Consider the following 23316-nt stretch of genomic DNA (forward strand, 5'->3'; position numbering starts at 1 on the left):
CCAGATCCTCCTACCGGTACCGCCGCTCCGGGTGTGTGCAGTCTCCCCGGGTACGTATGCCTGCAGGATGCAGGACCTGGCGATGGATCACCTGATGCAGTCACCTGACGCATCAGGTGATCGTAAGTATCGCGGTGACGCGGGCGCCCGACCGGTTATCAGCGGATCCTGCCGTCAAGAGACTTCATCCCTGATTACCGGCAGCTGCTGCAGCGATCGGACAGGATCAGACTCCCGCCCCATCGCTGCAGGAGCTGCCGGTAATCAGCACATAAGTGAGTTTTTTTTTTTTTTTGCACCGATGCATCAGCTAATTGTATAAAAGCCGATTATACAATCAGCTGATGTGTGATGTGCTTCAGCCCCTAGAACCTGACACATCATCTGATCACTTTGCCTTCCAGCAAACCGATCAGATGATATTGGATCCGGATTGGACGGCGCGGGACCCTTGACCCAGGATTACTGCGGAGGGGGGTTCTTTATTTCAATAAAGATGGAGTCACTAATTGTGTTGTGTTTTATTTCTAATAAAAATATTTTTCTGTGTGTTGTGTTTTTTTTTATCTTTACTAGAAATTCATGGTGGCCATGTCTAATATTGGTGTGACACCATGAATTTCGGGCTTAGGGCCAGCTATACAGCTAGCCCTAAACCCATTATTACCCAGCGAGCCACCCGGCATCAGGGCAGCTGGAAGAGTTGGATACAGCGCCAGAAGATGGCGCTTCTATGAAAGCGCCATTTTCTGGGGTGGCTGCGGGACTGCAATTCACAGCGAGGGTGCCCAGAAAGCATGGGCACCCTGCACTGTGGATTCCAATCCCCAGCTGCCTAGTTGTACCCGGCTGGACACAAAAATTAGGCGAAGCTCACGTAATTTTTTTTTTTAATTATTTCATGAAATTCATGAAATAATTAAAAAAAAAAGGGCTTCTCTATATTTTTGGTTCCCAGCCGGGTACAAATAGGCAGCTGGGGGTTGGGGGCAGCCCGTACCTGCCTGCTGTACCCGGCTAGCATACAAAAATATGGCGAAGCCCACGTAATTTTTTTTTTTGGGGAGGGCAAAGAAATCCTGCATACAGTCCTGGAAGGAGGATGCTGAGCCTTGTAGTTCGACAGCTGCTGTCTGCTCTCCTGCATACACTATTGGATGGAGGATGCTAAGCCTTGTAGGTCTGCTTCCCCTGACTCTCCCTCCAGCATACAGTCCTGGATGGAGCATGCTGAGCCTTGTAGTTCTGCAGCTGCTGTCTGCTCTCCTGCATGCACTATTGGATGGAGTATGCTGAGACTTGTAGTTCTGCAGCTGTCTGCTCTCCTGCATACATTAATGGAGAATGAAGAACATATTGAAGAAGGAAATGACATCAGACCTTTTTTTTTTTGTTCACTGATAAAAAATGCATAAAGACGCAGTGAGCAAAAGCGCAGCAAAACGCAGCAAAAAACGCACCAAATCGCGGCAAAACGCGCTCGTTTTTTGCTGCGATTTTTTTGACGCGGGTGCGTTTTTGTGCGTTTTTTGCCGCAAAAAACGCACAAAAACGCAGCGTCAAAAAAACGCAGTGTGTGAACCTAGCCTTATGCTTTGGGGCTGTTTTCCGGTAGCTGGAACTGGAGTTTTAGACAGCGTGGAGGGAAGTGTGAAAAATTTCAAACATCAGTTAATTTTGTAACCAAACCTTCAGGCCTTAACTAAAAAGCTGAAGATGAATTTCACATTTCAGCACAACAATGACCCTGAGCATACCACCAAATCAACAAAAGAATAGCTCTTCCTAAAGAAGATAAGAATTTTGTAATGACCCAGGCAGAGCCCTGGCCTGAATTAAATTGAAAATCTGTTGGTTGACCTGAAGAGGGCTGTACACAAGAGATGCCTTCACAATCTGATATTTGGAGTACAATGGCAAGGAAGACTGGGCAAACATTGCCATTTCTAGATGTGCCATTTCGATAGTCTTCTACTCCACAAATGTAAACGCTGTCATGAATTCAAAGGTGCTTCAACAAAGTATTAGTTTAGTTGTTCATATTTATGCAGTCATATTAGTATAGTTTTATTTTTTTCCACCCAAAAAGATTTTAGTTTATTTTTCAATTGAACTGTACAAGTTATAGCTGACTTTAAAGGTTGGAAGAGTCTCCAATGAATCTTCTTGGTATGATTTTTTTATACATGACAAAAATCTGGCATTTAAACGGGTGTGTAGACTTTCTATATCACTGTATGATCGTGTACCGCAAAAAAAACATAGTACAAAGTCATCAATACTGGCATTGTTCACACCATTCATGATGAGGAGGCGTGTTGGAGTCAGAGGCGCCGGAGTTATTGAAAGGCACACGCTTCTTAATAAATGAAGCGCATCTAAAAAATGTCATTAAATACATATAGCTCCATGTCCCTCACCACAAATCTTACTTCTTAAGGGTGCTTTACATGCTGCGACATCCTTAACGATATATTGTTGGGGTCACGTCGTTAGTGACGCACATCCGGCGCCGTTAGTGACATCCCAGCGTGTGACACCAAGGAGCGATGATCAACGATTGCTAAAGCGTCAAAAATCGTTGATCGTTGACACGTCGCTCTTTTTCATAATATCGTTGGTAGTGCATGCTGCTGGTTGTTCGTCGTTCCTGCGGCATCACACATCGCTATGTGTGACACCGCAGGAACGACAAACATCTCCTTACCTGCGTCCACCGGCAATGAGGAAGGAAGGAGGTGGGCGGCATGTTCTGGCCTCTCATCTCCGCCCCTCCTCTGCTATTGAGCGTCCACTTAGTGACGTCGCAGTGACGTCACTATGACGCCGAACGCACCTCCCCCTTGAAGGAGGGATTGTTCGGCGGTCACAGCGACGTCGCTGAAAAGGTATGTGCATGTGACGCTGCCGTAGCGATAATGTTCGCTACGGCAGCAATCACCAAATGTCACACGAACGACCGGGTGCTATCGCGCACGACATCGCTAGCTATCGCTAGCGATGTCGCAGCGTGTACAGTACCCTTTATAACACAAACCTAACTCCAGCAACTAGAATAAGGTTTGTGGTATAAGATACAACATAGCTCGTCATGAATTAGACCATCTGTGGTGCCAAACCCCTTTCCCGCCTCAGCTCTGCCCATTTTGGTGATCTTGGTTAAAACTGTCAAAAACAAGCTAACAAACTGGCAAAAACACCAAAAATTGCAACATTTTTAATCAACTCCTTGTTACACAAAAAAAAATGTGACTTTTGAGAGAATTCTGACGGAATCGATTTGATAAATTGGGCCAATATTTGGAGGGGGTTATAGTTAAATATTGTAAAGCGTACAACTACTGTAGAAATATATTGTGTATAGTACTGTTTGTAAAAAAAAAAAAAAAATGCACGTTTGTGAAATAGTATTGTTTAAGTTAAGGTGTCCTGAATTGGTAAATTTGGTAATCCAAATGACTTTATCCAAGGATTACTTACAGATAGTGATGGGCGGACACGCAGATACCCGGAATCGGCGGGTCCAATCGGGTTTAGAAAAACTCTAAATGTCCCGATTTGGGCCCGTAATTGATCCCAGATATCTGGTCGGATGCCAATCTCCATTTAAGTCTATGGGGATTAGAATCCTGATCTTTAAATTGATGGTAGAAGGGATAGGTGGATTGGAGCAGGCGTGTGATACTTATCGAGTCTCCCTCGCAGCTCTAATGCTACTTCCGGAGCAGCTCATTAACCTCATTCATATGCACTACTTCCCATGCTCACCAGCTGTCCCCACAACTCTGATTGTTTGCAGTCAGGCACGTCCCCCCACCCTGTGACAGCGTGTCTGACCGCAACCAATCAGAGACACTGTGTGTGTGCATCTCTATTGCTTTAAAAATAAATAAATAATTTTAAAAATTGGCGTAGGGTCCCCACAAATTACGATACCCAGCACAGATAAAGCATACAGCTACAGGCTGTAGCCCCCAGTCATGCGCTTATCTTGGCTGTGTAGCAAAATAAGAGGGACCACATGCGGATTTTTTAAAATGATTTAAATAAATAATTGAAAAACTGCCTTGCGGTCCCCCCAATTTTGATACACAGCAATGATAAAGCCGACAACTGGGAGCTGGTATTCTCAGTCTGGGGCGATCCATGCTTATTGGGCCCCCTAACCTAACATAGCTGCCTGCATCCGCTCAGGATGGTCGCAGCCATTAGATGTGACAATCCTGGAACTTTACCTAGCTCATCTCGATTGCTCTGGTGCGGTGGAAATCGGGGAAATAAGGGGTTAATAACAGCTCACAGCTGCCACTAAGACCTAGATTAGTAAGGAGAGGCATCTATGAGAACCCCCCATTACTAATCTGGAATTGAAAAGAAATAAACACGAACATCGAAAAAATCCTTTATTTGAAATTAAATGCAAAAAAATACTCCCTCTTTTACCCCTTTATTAACACCCAGATCCAATGTAATCCTTATGAGGTCCCATGACGACTCCAGCTCAGCTACATCTGAAGTGACAGCAAGTGGGCATATAATATGACCACCTGCTGTGAGCTTCAGGCAGAGACTGAGCCACAGCGATGAGTTGTGACGTCACTCCGCTTATTTGCAGTCACAGCTGGTCCTCCACCTATGGTAACCTGGCCTCAGGTGACCTTATTGAACTGAGTGACCTTACCTCAAAAGATTATAAACTATTCAAATTTGCAGTTTATTATGGAAGAATTGTATTTTGTGTTATTTTTTTTCATGAGGTATATCTGAAACCTTGACAATAATTCCAAATAGTGTCCAGAACATGAAGGGGTACACACAGAACTCTTTGGTGATGATAAAATCACATTTGATAAGCCTTTACAGGTGATACAGAATATTTTTTTTTGTCTCTCTCATTTCAGAACAAGGGCTTTATAAACTACTATGGACCACAAAGATTTGGGAAAGGGCAGAACATGCAGTCACATAAAATTGGATTGGCTTTACTGAAAGAAGAAATGGTATGTGCAGTTGGTTTAACTAATGTGATATATTTTAAGGCTATGTACACCAACCAACAGAATGCTTTTTTTTTTATTTCCTTACTAAATGCAAAGTTAAGGAAGTTTACAGTCTTAAAACGTTTTCTACCATTTTACTGCTGCTGAATTTCTGTAAGACCTTTATCTAGCTTCCTCCCATTGTTAGATAGAACAGGAGGAGTTTTTGTATACAGATCTGCAGAGGGGCCCGGAAGAAAGTTTTCAAAGTCTTATGGAGAGCAGAGAAAACCGGTTTTAAACAAGAAGGAAAGCACTTAGAGGGGAAAATACAGTGTTGGAGGTGTGAGGTACATTAAAGTAAGTGCAGACAGCAGCACCCTGGATACACACAGACCTTACATCCAGCATGTATTACAGGGAGGGACACTCCCACAAGAAAAAAAATCTGAAACTTGGATTAGGTTTCAAAATTATGTATTCACCAAACACATACAAAGGCATAACAGGAATGGGTTTGCTAGATCAGTCTTATTCCATTGATGACTTTGGTGTGCTATATAGTGAATATACTAATTGTAATGAATGTACATTACTTTGAGTTCTTAACTTCATTTGATATTGAATTTTGTAAAAAGTTTTTATTTGATGTACAAAAAAAGCTGAATTAGGTACTACTTTGTAAATGCTAGTATGTTTCACAGTATCTAAAATAGTACAATAGACTGTGCAGTTCTCTAATTACAAACTATATTTTTTCATCCAATTTCTTTAGTGTCTGTATTTCATTCTGATTCATTGTAATTGATAATGGTTAATAACTGCAAGGAGTTTGTATGTTCTCCTCGTGTTTGCGTGGGTTTCCTCCGAGTACTCCGGTTTCCTCCCACACTCCAAAGACATACAGATAGGGACTCTAGATTGTGAGGCCCAATGGGGACAGTGATGCCAATGTATGTAAAGCGCTGTGTAATTAATAGCGCTATATAAATGAATAAATTATTATTATTATAATAATGGACCATTCATTAAAAAGAAAACTTTTATTTCCAGACAAACGCTATCAAATTGTTTTTCACCCCTGAAGAAGGTGACGATCCTGTAAACAAAGCAAAAAAATATTTTTTCCAAACCGGTAAGCACTAAATAGAATATGTGTAAAATATGCTTATTCATGTAAAATTTGCTGTATTTTTCTATCTGTCTACATTTCTGTACCTAATACACCGTAGTAGAAGTTTGAACCAAATATCCCAGATATGTGCAAGGCTGATACTTGGATTTTTCCCCTAGATAGGCCAGTGGATATGCACGAGGATGACCTCCATTTTTAAAGGGCTTATCCAAGACTATAGTTTCTTATTACTATGAGCCTAAAAAATCTAACAGGCTGTTAGTCACTGACCACTCCTGCCAGTGATTGAGAAGCTTCATGTCAACAAAGCACCTTCTTCTCTTCCGGGCTGCTTTGTCTATAGAAAAGGACTGCCTATGTCATGCTGATTGAGCGCTCCATCAAGCCTTTAGTTTCGCCCTCTTTTTGCAGCCTATTAAGGGCAGCAGTGTGATGAGGTCAGCAGTGTGATGACGTTGTCACACCACTGCACACCAAGTTAGGATGCTGCTCCTCTTCTCCTCTTCCTGCACTCATGTCCTTAAATGTATTTACATCTTAAAGGCATGAATCCAACAGAATGTAGAAAAAAGGAAACCAGTGTTAGGCTATGTTCACACACTGCGTTTTTTACCTGCGTTTTTGGTCCGTTTTTGCTGCAGAAATTTCTTGAGAAATTCTTGTAACCTTTCTGCAGACATTCCCCAGCAAAACCTATGGCAAAAAAAATTAGCTGTGCGCACACTGCGTTTTTTTCTTAAGAAAATTCTTTCAGTAGATTTTCTTAAGAAAAAGAATGAGCATGTCACTTCTTTTCTGCAGCTAACTGCGTTATTTGCCATAGATAATTGGCACAATAACGCAGGGAGCAACCAGCGGTAAAAACGCACCGAAAACGCACCAAAAACGCGGCAAAAACGCAGGTGCGTTTTTGGTGCGTTTTTTAACGCAGGTGCACTAATCCTTCACTCTTAAGAAATTTCTTAAGAAAAATCATTTTTCTAGTGTGAACATAGCCTTATACTGGTTTTCCGATCCTGAACTCTTTGCAGAGGCTCTTGTTGTGCAGGTGTTTCCTAGAAGCTGAGAAGCTGCAGTCAATGGCAACAATGGCATGTAGATGGTTATGAAAGGAAGAGGACCTAATCTTTAGCCATATCAGCACCCCCACAATACAATTGCTAAGTAGAAATGAAAAAGAAAGAAGTTAAAAAAAAAATTGTAGCTATATGTATATATATATATATATATATATATATATATATATATATATATATATATATATATATATATATATATATAAAATGTGTGTGTATATATGAGAAAAAAATGCCACAATGCTGTTTTCTCATCATTCTGCTGCACAAAAAGTAGAGTAAAATAGGGTGAAAAATTGTATGGAGGAAATATGGTTTTACTGAAAACATTATTTCATCATGCAAACTTCATCCTTTCTCATGGCTGTGTTATTGAAAAAAATTAAAAGTTATAGCTCTCAGAATATGGTGATGCAAAAACTAATTTTTTTTGTGAAGAAAGTGTTCTGTATGTGCAAAACTATCAAAACATACAAAGCATACTGTATAAATCTGTCATACGTGGAATCATACTGACCCACATAATAAAGATGTCTTATAACTTACCGTATAGTAAACATTGTTAAAAAAAATAATAATTAAAACCATTTGTGAATTGTTTCTTTATGTTCATTCTCTCTCCCAAAAATTGTAATAGAAAGCGATCAAAAATTTCTTTGCACACCAAAATGGTACTGATAAGATTCAATTCATCTTCTATAAAGACAAGTCCCCATAAATCCCTGTCTACAGGGAAAAAAGTAGAGCTCTCAAAATATTTAATTATTTTTAGTGTGTAAAACTTGCACAATTAAAAAAAAATATTATTTAAATCTGGCATCACTGTGCTAACCCGAAGAATAACGGAATAACTTGTCTAATTATACCACATGGTGAACTGCATAAAAGTATAAAAAACATTCTTTACTGCTGTTTATTTGTTCTTCTGCCTCCCAAAAATCGGAATAAGACTCGGATCACATTTATCATGTGTTTTACGCTGATTATTTGTTTGTGTTTCCTTGTAAATCTCTGAAAAACACTAAACCCTTGACAGAACCATTCAATATCATGATGCTAACTGAGTCCGGAGTCCCTCCATCTTGCCTCTGTTTAGCAGGGTCTCGTCTTTTTTGGAATGCACAAAAGGCCAGCTGACCACACTTTTGTGCACCATTAGAAAGATGTACAGTGAATGGATTGCTGATTTTGTAAGTTTGCCCACGGACAAAGACATGAACAGTCTATAATTTTAAGTGTAGGTTCATTTCAACACTGAGAGAATATCCAAAATAAAATCCAGAAAATCACATTGTATAAATTATATACATTTATTTTGCATTTTGCACGGAGAATAACTAGTTGAACCCTCTGACAAACAAGACTTAATACTTGGTGGCAAAACTCTTGTTGGCAAGCACAGCAGTCAGATGTTTTTTGTAGTTGATGATGAGGTTTGTGCAGATGTCAGAAGGAATTTTGGTCCACTCCTCGTTCCAGATCATCTGTAAAACATTAAAATTTTGAGGCTGTTGCTTAGCAACTCAGCTCCCTCCGTACATTTTCTATGGGATTAAGGTCTAGAGAGTGTCTAGGCCATTCCATGACCTTAATGTGCTTCTTTTTGAGCCACTCATTTGTTGCCTTGGCTGTATGTTTTGGGTCATTGTCGTACTGAAGGACCCATCCACAACCCATTTTTAATGTCCTGGAGGAGGGAAGGAGGTTGCCACTCAGGATTTTACAGTACATGACGCCATCCATTTTCCCATTGATGTGGTGAAGTAGGCCTGTGCCCTTAGCAGAGAAACACCCCTAAAACATGTTTCTACGTCCATGCTTGACAGTGGGGATTTTGTTCTTTGGGTCATAGGCATCATTTCTCTTCCTCCAAACATGACGAGTTGCGTTAATGCCAAAGAGCTCAATTTTTGTCTCATCTGACCAGAATCTCTCAGAATCATCCAGGTGTTTATTGGCAAACTTCAGATGGGCCTGCACATGTGCCTTCTTAAGCAGTGGGACTTGGCGGGCACTGCAGAATTTTAAGCCATTATGGCATAATGTGTTACCAATGGTTTTCTTGGTGACAGGTCCCAGCTTCCTTGAGATCATTAACAAGTTCCCCCTTGAAGTTGATCTCTTACCTTCCTCATGATCCTGGATACCCCACAAGGTGAGATTTTGCATGGTGTCCCAGATCGATGTCAATTGACACTCATTTTGTATTTCTTCCATTTTCTTTTTATTGCACTAACAGTTGTCTCCTTCTCACTCAGCATCTGACTTATGGTTTTGTATCCCATTCCAGCCTTGTGCAAGTCTATGATCTTGTCCCTAACATCCTTAGAAAGCTTTTTGGTCTTGCCCATGTTGTAGAGGTTTGAGTCTGGCTATTTACTTGAGTCTTTGGACAGGAGTCTTTTATACAGGTGACAATTTAAGATAGCTGTCTATAATGCAGGTAACAAGTTGATTAGGAGAGTCTAAGTGTCTGTAGGAGCCATAACTCTTAATGGTTGGTAAAGGATCAAATACTTATTTCTCTCTGCAAAATGCAAATAAATGTATTTCATTTATACAATGTGATTTTTCTGGATTTTATTTAGGATATTCTATCTCTCACTGTTAAAATTACTCTACCCGTGAGATTATAGACTGCTTATGTGTTTGTCAGTGGGCAAAGTTACAAAATCAGCAAGGGATCAAATACTTATTTCCTTTACTGTACACCTCCAGAAACGTGACCATAAATAGTCCTAAGTGTCTCCATCTGCCTCATTACAGCCAATAGTTTTGTCTGAATCATGTTTTTTCACTCTGTTAGACAGAAACTCCCATGGTAGTTCTCCGGATAAATTTCATAAATTAGATCCAAAGATGGGCAGGACCATGTTGACATGCAAATCTGGAAACAGCTTGTTGCCGCCCTGCTGGGCGGTTACAGTGCGTGGAGTCTCTGCCCCCTTCCCTGTACCCTCCTACACATTCCCCCGCACCCCATACTCTCCCCACCCACGGTGTCACCGCCAGCACCGGGCCCCATGCTCAGGATAGCAGGAGTGCCCGTGCGGTCTGTGTCCCGCTCCAGCCCCGGAGTGCTGATACTGCAGGAGTGCACTAGAGTATCAACAACTTCTCACATTGCAGCGCGGGCAGTTGCGGGGATAACGAGCGCTGCTGTCAGGTTAGATGAGATCATTACCTGCTGTGATGATCTCCTGCAGTGCTGACGTCAGCGCTGTCACAGCCTTCTATGCCCGCTGCGTTCTCACGTCACTAGCGGTGACGTCACGGGCGATACTGCTGAGAACGCAGCAGGCATAGAAGTCAGTGACAGCGCTAACGTCAGCAGTGCAGGAGATCGTCACAGCAGGTAATGATCTCATCTAACCTCCTGAATCAGCGCTCGTCATCCCCTGCAGTGACCTGGGCTGACCTATTGATGTTAGCTCAGGTTACTGCATTGCTCTCCCAGCCAATGGGGAACATTCTGTTCTTCATTGACTGGGACAGTGACTATGGTATGGATCGTCGTGGGACCCCCTTATTGGATTACACCGGACCCGGATTTGTTTTTCTTTTCAATAAATTGGTGAAAGAAGGAATGTTTTGGGGAGTGTTTTTTCAAATAAAACTTTTTTTGTCTATTTTTTTTATTACTGACTGGGTTGGTGATGTCAGGTATCTGATAGTCGCCATGACATCACTAACCCCAGGGCTTGATGCCAAGTCACATTACACATCTGGCATCAACCCCATTTATTACCCCGTTTGCCACCGCACCACGGCACGGCATGAGTTGGGGCGAAGCTCCAGGATTGGCACATCTAATGGATGCGCCACTTCTGGGGCAGCTGTAGCCTGCTATTTTTAGGCTGGGGAGTGTCCAATAACAGTGGACCTCCCTAGTCTGAGAATACCAGACCACAGCTGTCTGCTTTACCTTGGCTGGTGATCCAATTTTGGGGGGACCCCACGTGTTTTTTGTTTTAAATTATTTATTTAATTTAAAATAACAGTGTGGGGTGCCCTCTGTTTTGGATTACCAGCCAAGGTAAAGCTGTCAGCTGTGGTCTGCAGGCTGCAGCCATCTGCTTTACCCTAGCTGGCTACATTATTTATATTTTGGCTAAATACAAGGCTAAGCACCATTTAGTGCCACATGCAAGTCACTAAAGGGTGCCAGCTTAGAATATGCAGGGGGGTGGGACATTATATAGGTCTTTCTTATCTATCTATCTATCTATCCCTCCCTCTATTCATTCATTTATCTCTCTGTCTCTATATCTATCTATTCATCTCTATATCTACTCATCTGTTTATCTTTCTTGTTGCTTCCGTTTTTTGCGGACCGCAAAAACGGAACGGTCATGTGAATGTAGCCTACATGTGTTCCCTATGGGGGTAGGGTTCGGTACAGAACGATGGTGAGGGGGGGTTGGTGCAGAACGATGGGGGGGGGGGGTCGGTACAGAGCGCCGTGTGTGTGTGTGTGTGTGTGTGTGTGTGTGTGTGTGTGTGTGTGTGGTTGCAGAGCCTGATGTGGTGTGGGGCGCAGAGCCCGGTGTGTGTGTGTGTGTGTGCGTGTGTGTGTGTGTGTGTGGTGCAGAGCCCTATGTGGGGCTGTTATTTCCTTTGCTAGAGTGATAATAGGTCATGTGCTGGGGCAGAATACTGACAGGGAATGTGTGTGCAGGGGGCGGGGCTGGACACTGAGGCTGGGCAGGGGGCGGGGCTGGACACTGAGGGCCGGGCAGGGGGCGCGGCTGGACACTGAGGCTGGGCGGTGCCAGCTCTGACTGGGAGGTTCAGCACAGGAAGAGGTCATTTTACTGGAGCTGAAAGTAAACAAAGAGCTGCAGAGAATAAAGTCATAATTCAAGAGGAACAAAAGTTAGAAAACAAAAAATAACAATGTAGGGGTGTTTTATATGACAATACAGCACAGATAAACTCAAAACATTTTTGGTAAGCTAATGTCGGACAACTCCTTTAAGGCTAAAGTAAAATTTTTGTAAAAACAATCCCATGATATTTTGTTGTTATGGCCCAATTTTATAAAATTCTGTGTGTACCTGTTGGTTCCAAATGCCCATTGCACCCCTAGATGGATTCCTTACAGGGTTTGGTTTGCAAACCCGTCACTTGTGGGGGTTTCTACTATTTTGCAACTTCAAGATCTCTGCAAATGTGACATAGCGCATGCAGTCTATTGTAGCCAGATTTACAATCCAAAGGACAATAACGCACCTTCATCCCAACTCCTGATGTGTGTCCAAATAGTTTGGATTATTGCCACACTTGGGAGAAACTCACACATGATGTTCACCGTTCAACAGTTTCAGATGCTGTAAAACACAGTAAAAAAAATTCTACAAAAGGTGAAAGTATCAACCCAAAATAGTATCCATAAAAATGTCAAGGGCAGAAACATCAAGCCCTCACACAGCTCCATCAGCCAAAAATATAACACATTGCGGGATTTTTTTAATAAATCTTTTTCGCACTACTTAAATAAAAATTATGCATGTTTAGTATTTCCATAATGTACTGACCTGGAGAATCATATTGCCCGGATATACCTTATAATTAACACTGTACATAAATAGAAATTGTGGAATTGCTCTTTTTTTTTTTACAATATCCTCTTTCCAATCCATCATATGGTAAAATGAATGATGTCATACAAATATACAACTTGTCTCCCAAGACACAAGTCCTCATATGGAAAACTGAAAAATAAAAAACGTTATGGCTCTTGGAAGAAGGCAAGAAGTAAATATAAACGCGAACATGGGAAAAAGCCAGAAGCTTTGGTTAGTGGCAGCAGGACACAGAATGTCATCAGTTTTACTCTAGGACTATGATAAAAAAATATCTAAAGTCATGTTAAAAAACACTGTCTATATAGAGGGAGGTGATGAGAGTATTTTTCTGGTATGTAAATAAACTTTTAAGAGGTCATATATTTCTATCTTATTATTGCACCTATTAATCAAAGCTGTTTGGAATAAGTTTGCTTTTCTCTGGCCATAATAAGCCTAATGTTTATCTCAAGTTTCATATTTGAAAGTAATTCACAGATACACTTTTTCAATTAGTGAAAATATTCTATTTTGTGCAGGTCAAAAAAAGGCCAGACATTGTAGGAGGATAGGATAAATTCAATTCCCTTATTTTTTTAACCTTTTTTGTGTCACTAAACTATGTATTGGATTCTGCAGATAAATAATTTGCCCCATACTATGACATTCTTCAAAATGAACATGAAGTTTTAAAACCTGTCACCAGATTTGGTGACTATAAGCTGTGGCAATCACCAGTGGGCTCTTATATACAGCATTCTAATATGCTGTATATAAGAGCCCAGGCTACTGTGTAGAACGTAAAAATGACTTTACAGTCATATGAAAAAGTTTGGGCACCCCTATTAATGTTAACCTTTTTTCTTTATAACCATTTGGGTTTTTGCAACAGCTATTTCAGTTTCATATATCTAATAACTGATGGGCTGAGTAATATTCTGGATTGAAATGAGGTTTATTGTACTAACAGAAAATGTGCAATCCGCATTTAAACAAAATTTGACCGGTGCAAAAGTATGGGCACCTCAACATAAAAGTGACATTAATATTTTGTAGATCCTCCTTTTGCAAAAATAACAGCCTCTAGTCGCTTCCTGTAGCTTTTAATGAGTTCCTGGATCCTGTATGAAGGTATTTTTGACCATTCCTGTTTACAAAACACTTCCAGTTCAGTTAAGTTTGATGGTCGCTGAGCATGGACAGCACGCTTCAAATCATCCCACAGATGTTCAATGATATTCAGGTCTGGGGACTGGGATGGCCATTCCAGAACATTGTAATTGTTCCTCTGCATGAATGCCTGAGTAGATTTGGAGCGGTGTTTTGGATCATTGTCTTGCTGAAATATCCATCCCCTGCATAACTTCAACTTCGTCACTGATTCTTGTACATTATTGTCAAGAATCTGCTGATACTGAGTTGAATCCATGCGACCCTCAACTTTAACAAGATTCCCGATGCCAGCACTGGCCACACAGCCCCAAAGCATGATGGAACCTCCACTAAATTTTACTGTGGGTAGCAAGTGCTTTTCTTGGAATGCCGTGTTTTTTTGCCTCCATGCATAACACCTTTTTGTATGACCAAACAACTCAATCTTTGTTTCATCAGTCCACAGGACCATCTTCCAAAATGTAACTGGCTTGTCCAAATGTGCTTTTGCATACCTCAGACGACTCTGTTTGTGGCGTGCTTGCAGAAATGGCTTCTTTCGCATCACTCTCCCATACAGCTTCTCCTTGCTCAACGTGCGCTGTATTGTTGACCGATGGACATTGACACCATCTGCAGCAAGATGAAGCTGCAGGTCTTTGGAGGTGGTCTGTGGATTGTCCTTGACTGTTCTCACCATTCTTCTTCTCTGCCTTTCTGATATTTTTCTTGGACTGCCACTTCTGGGCTTAACAAGAACTGTACCTGTGTTCTTCCATTTCCTTACTATGTTCCTCACACTGGAAACTGACAGTTTAAATCTCTGAGACAACCTTTTGTATCCTTCCCCTGAACAACTATGTTGAATAATCTTTGTTTTCAGATCATTTGAGAGTTGTTTGGAGGAGCCCATGATGCCACTCTTCATAGAAGATTCAAATAGGAGAACAACTTGCAAGTGGCCACCTTAAATACCTTTTCTCATGATTGGATACACCTGCCTATGAAGTTCAAAGCTCAATGAGGTTGCAAAACCAATTTAGTGCTTTAGTAAGTCAGTAAAAAGTAGTTAGGAGTGTTCAAATCAAGAAATTGATAATGGTGCCCATACTTTTGCACTGGTCAAATTTTGTTTAAATGAGGATTGCACATTTTCTGTTAGTACAATAAACCTCATTTCAATCCAGAAATATTACTGAGTCCATCAGTTATTAGATATATGAAACAGAAATAGCTGTTGCAAAAACCCAAATTGTTATAAAGAAAAAAGGTTAACATTAATAGGGGTGCCCAAACTTTTTCATATGACTGTATAATACTCACCTAAATGGTGTGGTGCAGACTGGTCAGATGGGTGGCTCCGTTCTCCTGGTTTGGCCCTCTTCTTTCGGCCATTTTTGTCCTCCTGCTGAAGCCTGGGTGCATGACGTGTCCTACATCATGCACACTTTGAGGTCCTGCACATGCGCACTACAATACTTTGATCTGCTTTGCTTAGGGCAGATCAGAGTCCGCCTGCACAGGTCCTCAATACCGGCCTGTGTGCATGACATAGAGTAGGAAAACAGGCAGTCAACAGACCATTCAAGCTGTAGCCTCTAGCAGGTTTATTTCACTTTGTTGCTGGATTCACAGCCACTCAGCTCAGTGCTGCGGTGTATTGTCCTCCATGCTGTTGCTTCTGTGTACACTACAGTGAAAGAAACGCAGGAAAAGTTCTAAAGTTTATACTTGACTTTAGAGTGTAGATTTCTTCTTTATCACTATTTACCCTTCTTATTTCAGAGGATATTAAAGGCACTCTTCCACTAATGCCAGCCTATAAAGTCCGTGAAAGAATGTTACTACGGGCACTGAATAGATATGGAATGAGTGACGAGGGATGTGTACGCGGCTGGCTCAGTATTCCGCATTCCATGCGCGTCTTCTACATCCATGCTTATTGCAGTAAGGTCTGGAATGAAGCTTCATCTTATAGAATGGCTACCTATGGCTCCAAAGTTGTAGAAGGGGACCTGGTATTTCGCAAGCAGGATTTAAATAAAACCACATTATTGAGTGACAGAGTAAGTTTTGGTTGGATCATTGTATAAGCAAAAAATGTGCAGATTTATTTATATGGTGCAAGGCCTAACAAATGATTGGTTTTCTACAGGTTCATATTGTTACTTGTGAAGAGGAAGAACAAGAAGTATATTCTATTCAACAAGTAAGCCTATTAAGTTTAGGGATCATCCTGGAGTTCATCACTTCATATGGCATATTACTTAATTCACTCACTGCTACTAATTCCCTAAATTACCCTATCATTTAAAGTGCATGAAAACACTGTACCAGGTGTCCATTTGCTCACCAGTAACCCATGGCCAATCCACCACTATGACTTCTAGGGGCTTGTTTAAGATCCCATGCCTGCCATGATGGTACTGCTGTGAAGACCAGCTAATGGCTGGCATTCATAAGAGACTGTGACTTTTACTATATACCATATTTTTGCAAGCAGTGAAGCAGGGGCATTTTGAAAATGTCAGCGGTGTGGGCTTCAAATAATGGTGCCTGGAAACGGCGCATGTGCAGACGGTGCTATCAGCTCAGGGTCTCATCTGCACACGCGCCACCTCCGGCTCATTGATCTCCCAGCAGTGGACTTAAGGAAAATGGTGACCGGAGGTGGCACATGTGCAGATGAGATCTTGGCTTGTCAGTGAGCCGATAGCTCAGTCTGCACACGCGCCAACTCCGGACGCCATTTCTTTGAAAGCCTGCACCGCTAACAGTTTCTGGAAGTTGCCTAACTTACAGCATCTGGGACACATGCCAGCCGCACCACCCACAGCAGCAACCTGCTCCACCACCACCACCTCTACCTTCTGTGACTCCACTTCAGCACCGCTGCCTTCACCATCCTTTCCGGTAAGAGACCACCAGATTGTAAGACGGGCCCCTTTTTTTTGTTTTCCTTTTTTTTTTTCGCTAAATTTGGGGTGTGTCTTATAATCCGATGCGTCTTATAAACTGAAAAATACTGTACTTCAACATTGTGGTACTTCAGTATTTAGTAAACGTGGTCAAATAATCACAGGTTCAAGTCTTCTAAGCTGATTAAGCAATTAAGTGAAAAAATAAATGTTTCTAAAAATATAGAAAAAAATACAATCTCCCTTTCCTTAAAGAAATATAAAAAAAAACATATTTGGTATCACAGTGTCTGTAAAATTCCGATCCATCCAAATATAAAAAAAATTCATGAACGTGATCCTTAAAGGGAACCTGTCACCACTTTTTTGGACTAAGCTGCGGCCGCCACCACCGGGCTCTTATATACAGCATTCTAACATGCTGTATATAGAGCCCAGGCCGCTGTGACAACATAAAAAACACTTTATAATACTTACCGAACGGTCGCTCTGCGGTGGAATAGGGCCTAATGGGCGTCTCCGCTGTCCAGTGCGGGCGCCTCCCCTTTCGGCCATCTTCATCCTCTTTCTGAAGCCTGTGTGCATGATGCATCCTACGTCATACACACTCGCCAGTCCTGCGTAGGCACACTACAATACTTTGGTCTGCCCTGCTTAGGGCAGATCAAAGTGCGCCTGCTCAGGACCGGACTGCCGGCGAGTGTGGATGACGTCAGACCCGTCATGCACCGCGGCTAGAGAAGAAGGAAAAAAAAGATGTCCGAAAGAGGCGGCGCTGGCACCAGAGAACGAATACGCCCCTTTAGGCCCTATTCCACTGCAGAGCGACCGTTAGGTAAGTATTATAAAGTGTTTTTTATGTTGTCATAGTGGCCTAGGCTCTTATATACAGCATGTTAGAATGCTGTATATAAGAGCCTGGTGTTGGTGGCCACAGCTTATAGGCCAAAAAAGTGGTGACAGGTTCCCTTTAAATGCTATAAAGAGAAACAAGAAATGGAGACTCCAGAATTGCAGTTTTTCAGTCATTCCCATAAAAAAATGCTATAAAAAGTTATGACAAAAATGTTGAATGTGCCCCAAAATTATGTAAAACAAAAAATTAACTATGCAGAAAAACAAGACCTCACAGCTACATTTACTAAAAAATGAAACATTATGGGTCCAGAACATGGCGAGTCAAAAGCATTAGTATTTTACTTTATGAACTTCCACATTTTTTTTTATACGCTACGAGTTTGGTGTCGTCGTAGGCAAACTGACCTGGCTAATCATATTGCCAGGTGATCTTTATTGCACAGTGAATGCTATAAAAACAATTGCAGAATTGCATTTGTTGCACAATCTCTCCTCTGCACTTGGAATTTGTTTCCTATTTTCTAGTATATTTATTGATAAAACTATTGATGTCATTCAAAATCACAAATTGTCTCACAAAAAACAAACTCTAATGGATAGATAAATAAAAATGTTATGGCTTTTCTAATGAGGCGAGGAAAAAATGAAATTGAATTTTTTTTTAAAAAAAAATGGAAAATCCCCCAGTTGTGAAGGCGTTAACAAGAGCTTGCAGTTTTCATTCTGGCCACTGAGTCTCATAATAGACTGACACTCCCTGTTCTGTAGAGATCACTTTTCATAAGTCATCTCACTATTATTGTAGAAAGGATTGCACTACCTATAGATATCGATAGCTCTGGATCCATCAATGTCAATGGTGATGATCACAACTCCCCTTCTCTGCACCAAGAAGCATGCTTCTACAGAAGTCACTGAGTCATCTTTAGTGCAGTATTTCCATGTGGGTGCTGTAAACCATTTTTCCAAGTGTTGTTAATAGCAGCTCAGGAAAAATAGCCACTCCTTAATCATGAATCTGTGGTAGGGAAAACACAAATAGAAATATCATATTTCTATTCCCTGAGGAAGAAGGCGGTCATGCCTTTGAAACGCGTTGGAATGGCTCAATAAAAATATCTTAAGAAATCTTCAACGGTGTGGTTCATAGCGCAGCTGAAAAACCCGTCTTCTTTCATCTCCGTTTTTTACAGTAACTCCTTAATCATGGACAGAATAAAACAAATCACAAAATAACAAATTTGAAGAAACAAATGCTAATTATTAATAAAAGGTGATACTGCACATAACCTTGTTACTTGATTTGTGAATATAGTTAGACAATCCGGTGACCATAGACAGAGACGAGACTAGTCCATTGCTGCGCCCGGCCGGCTTTTTCCAGTGCCTTTTCAGCTGATAGAAAGGTGTCTCCCATAATGAGGGGGGCGACAGAAGACTGGTCTAATCTCTGGCTATGGTGCCTAGCCAGATCTTCTCACTATACCTTCTTGAAAAGCTAGAGCGTTTTAGAGAAAAATATTCCTGATTGCAATCATGCATCCAGGCTCCGATTCATGCTGCCGATTACTTGGACACCTTAAAGGTAGTTTCATAAACTCATGACTCTTAAGCCTGCTTTACACCTTACAATTAATCGTGCGATTGCATTTGCGATCGCACCCGCCCCCATCGTTTGTGCGACACGGGAAATTTCTTGCCCGTGTCGCACAATGCTGTAACCCCCATCACACGTACTTACCTTCCAAACAACCTCGCTGTGGGCGGCAAACATCCACTTCCTGAAGGGGGAGGGACTTTCGGCGTCACAGCAACATCACACAGCGGCCGGCCAATAGAAGCGGAGGGGCAGAGATGAGCAGGACGTAAACATCCCGCCCACCTCCTTCCTTCCGCATTGCCGGCAGCCGCAGGTAAGCTGCAGTTCATCGTTCCCAGGGTGTCACACGGTGCGATGTCTACTGCCCCGGGTCCGATGAACAACAGGACGTGCAATTTTTAGAAAATGAGCGACGTGTCAGCGATGAACGAGAAGGTGAGTATTTCTGCTCATTCATAGCTGTCACACGCTACGATATCACTAACGATGCCGGATGTGCGTCACTTACGACGTGACCCCGCCGACATCTCGTTAGATATATCATAGCGTGTAAAGCCTGCTTTAAAGACTTAATTGTATATATCATCAATTAAATTGAATAATTACTTATACAATCCATTTAAATATGGTGTTTTAACACTAGAACTACTGAGGTAGTCATTTTGACTACTTTGCACTATGTATTTCTATATAGGTGTCACGAGTCCAGTAGTTCTAGTGTTAAGACAGGGGTCTCAAACTTGGCTGGATGTATGGGTCGCACAGAGGAAAAAAATTAATATGGGGCGGGCGCATTCTTTGCAGGACAAAATGACATTTATATTGGTACCATTTTTTTTTTTTCTTTTTTACACACCTTTGGATCACTGAGCGGCGTTCGGCAGCCAATCACAGCCTCCATAGGTCCGGGGAGGAGACACCACCCCTCCTGAGGACCAGCAGAGGTCTCCTCTGAGTCCTCCCTGAATCTAAGGTATTTGCAAAGCGATCATAGCCACTGGAGCTCCGGGGATGCGATTTCGCCATGACGTACTGGGTACGTCATTGGTCCTTAAGTACCAGGGAGCCATTTCGTACCCAGTACGTCATCGGTTGCTAAGGGGTTAATGTGCCGTCCTTCACATACACACACAAAGAAAACAAAAAAAAACACACCATTCTTCTCACCTGTCCCGCGTTCCCTCGGTTGCCTCATCTCTGCTTCTTGCTGTCTGCAGACCCGTGCCCCCGTTGACTATCGCGGCTGGTGCAGGGGCCGCAGCCTCTGTCAGCGATTTATGTCAGATGATTGTTTTGCCACCGCTGCACGCGCACAGTCAGGCTCTCTATGCTCAATGTTTCCAACGCAGCTGTAGCCGTCCGCCAATCAGAGGTAAGCAGCTGAGGTCAGGCAGTTTCCAGGCAGTGGAGGAATAGTTGTACATAGAGCGCTTGACTCTGAGCGTGCAGCGTCGGCAAAACATTCATCTGACAAAACGCGCAGACAGTGGCTGCAGCCCCTGCACCAGCCGCGATAGTCAACAGAGGGACGGGCCTGGGGGCCGCACGAAGCAGCCTGAGGGGCAGCGTGTTTGAGACCTCTGCTATAAGACTACTAAGATGTGGCTGGATTCTTCTAGAAACATTACAATGCTGGTCTATGGATCTTGTGTGCCCATTGCCCTCTAGAAAGGGCTACGGTACAGCTCAGAACACAGCCTAAGGCCCGTTTCACACATCAGTGAAAAACAGTGACGTTTTTCACTGGCGTGTAAAACACGCACATGTCCCTGCGTGTGCCGAGATTCACGGCACACGTGAGTTGTCTAAGTGCAATCCGGGCTCCGTTCTCCGTGGCCCGTGATTGCACCTAGAAAACAACTCACCTGTGCGCACTCCCGCTGTCCATGGTGCTGATCGCTCCCGCGGTGCAGCATCCGGCCGGCGCTGACCCCCACAGCAGCTGCTTCCGGGTCGGCTGTGTCGCGCATAATGAATATGAGCGACAATAATGAGCCGGCTCAGAAGCAGCAGGGAGAACGGGCTGCAGAGGACATCGCTGGACGCCGGGTGAGTAAAAATGATTTTTATTTTAAAAGCACGTTTTTTTCTGGCACGTGTTTCACGGACCACACCACTGCGTGGTCCGTGGAACATCAGTGATGCCAGAAAAAAATGGACATGTCTCCGTGCGGCAATCACGCACACGCGGGTACGCCGCACGGAGACACGTGCAGTGAAAAATCACTGACGTGTCAGCAGACCCATTCATTATAATGGGTCTGCGTATGTCAGTGATTCTGGTACGTTTTAAAAAAAGCGCAAACGTCCCAGAATCACTGACCACCTCACCGGATGCACAGGGCACACAAGCGGTCTCCACACATACTGATTGCCCCTGCATAGGTCTCCTTACCTGCCTCACCGCTGTATCTCTAAGCCCCATTGGTAACTAACCATACCGGATTCTGAGGCATAAAGCCCCGACTCCCATGTACTTGTGGACACCACTCATCATTTTTTTCTGCCATGTGCAAATGAACTAAGGTATACCATCCGTTGCACCAGATTGGCACTTATTTCCCCCTTGATTATCTACTATGTGCAAATGAACTAAGAGCTTAACTAGACTCTCTGACACTAATATCTCATCCGGATAGCAACCTGCCATACAGTATCCCTGCCTAAGGATTTTTTGACATCCTGCCACTCATTTACGGATTGGTCTGACGCTCTCATAGAGCCAAGCATTATTTCTGTACCACAGAGTATCCCTATAGGTATAACATATAATATTGATGGGGCCCCGTTATTGTCCCAGGAATCTACCAGTCTATTCACCAATAGACGAATAACGTGTTCACACGACTTACCGTTTTTACCAGTACCGTTATTTTTCCTTTGCCCCTCTGGGAATCATTACTCAACCAGTCAGTCTGTCCGACCAGATGAAGGCCGAAACGATGGCCGAAACGTTGTCATAGGCGGACTTTCTGCAACTGTATCATCTTTTTCAATAAAAAAATTCAAAAGAGACATTTATCCTTCTTTGATGTGTAATCACAATTGGGAAATTAACGGTGTGCCGGAGCTACTTCACTTCTATTAAAAAAAGCACAAACGTCCCAGAATCACTGACGTGTGAAAGGGGCCTAACAGTGGTGCTGTTTCTGGAAGTTATGTTTTTCTATCTACATGTTTCAGACCTATCTTTTTGTTTTTCTAGGTAGTCCTTCCGATGCCAGGACACAGCATCAGATATCCTACTAACCAGGTCGGACAGTGGTATAAAGACGCCCTCATCAGTGATGGGCTGCACTCTTGTAATTTTCGAGTTGGGACATTACAGTTGAACATTCCCGGCTGTTATAGGCATATAATAAAATATCCCCAGAACTTGATTTATGAACCTACTGTACAGATTAATGAGAAAGTTTCTGAACAAACAACATCCCAGAAAAGAGCACTTAAATTGTCATTTACGTTAGATTCTTCCTGTTATGCTACTATTTGTCTCCGAGAGATGATGAAGTGCAACTATTAATGCTCATTATTTTACTGTAAGTGGATGGTAAATAAACAGGTTTATCATACAGATTTATCTTTTTTTTTATACTGTGCCAATAGTTAAGAAATTAAATGTCTTATTGACTTATTACAGCTCCAAGTGCAAAGTTTATACTTATTGTGATTCTTTCGGTACTTAAATGGGCCTATGTATAATGATAACTCTCTGAATTAAAGAGTTTGAATTAAGGCTTGTCTAGTACTTTTATATTGATGTCCTATTTTTTTGAATAAGTAATCAATACCACAATGCAAAACCCAGCAGCCCCGCCAGTCATTCGTTACAGATATGCTTAGTAGTGTGAAACATTACAGCTCTGACAACTGTATAGCTGCCACAGCTAGGTACTACAAATCCACACCTATTCTTTGAATAGGTGCGCTTTTGAAGAAAGAAGAAGAAAATAATCCTTTAACCTCTTCACGGCCGCTGGTGGTAAATATATGCCAACAAAAGCTGGGCTTTGTGTAGCGCTGTCTTAAAT

General features: G+C 42.3%; 1 protein-coding gene across 1 annotated transcript in view; it reads left to right on the plus strand.

The window, feature by feature from the left end:
• PUS7L (pseudouridine synthase 7 like) overlaps window positions 1–22984 on the plus strand; it is a 51615-nt gene extending 28631 nt beyond the window's left edge. Inside the window, exons 5-9 of the mRNA XM_075344971.1 lie at window positions 4902–5000; window positions 6033–6114; window positions 15695–15975; window positions 16065–16118; window positions 22491–22984. Of these exons, the coding sequence (XP_075201086.1) occupies window positions 4902–5000; window positions 6033–6114; window positions 15695–15975; window positions 16065–16118; window positions 22491–22808 (834 nt within the window). The 3' untranslated portion in view covers window positions 22809–22984. The remainder of the gene's footprint in view (window positions 1–4901; window positions 5001–6032; window positions 6115–15694; window positions 15976–16064; window positions 16119–22490) is intronic.
• Window positions 22985–23316: the final 332 nt, after the last annotated feature.

This window comes from Anomaloglossus baeobatrachus, chromosome 4 (genome assembly GCF_048569485.1).
Source record: "Anomaloglossus baeobatrachus isolate aAnoBae1 chromosome 4, aAnoBae1.hap1, whole genome shotgun sequence".
Classification (NCBI taxonomy): domain Eukaryota; kingdom Metazoa; phylum Chordata; class Amphibia; order Anura; family Aromobatidae; genus Anomaloglossus; species Anomaloglossus baeobatrachus.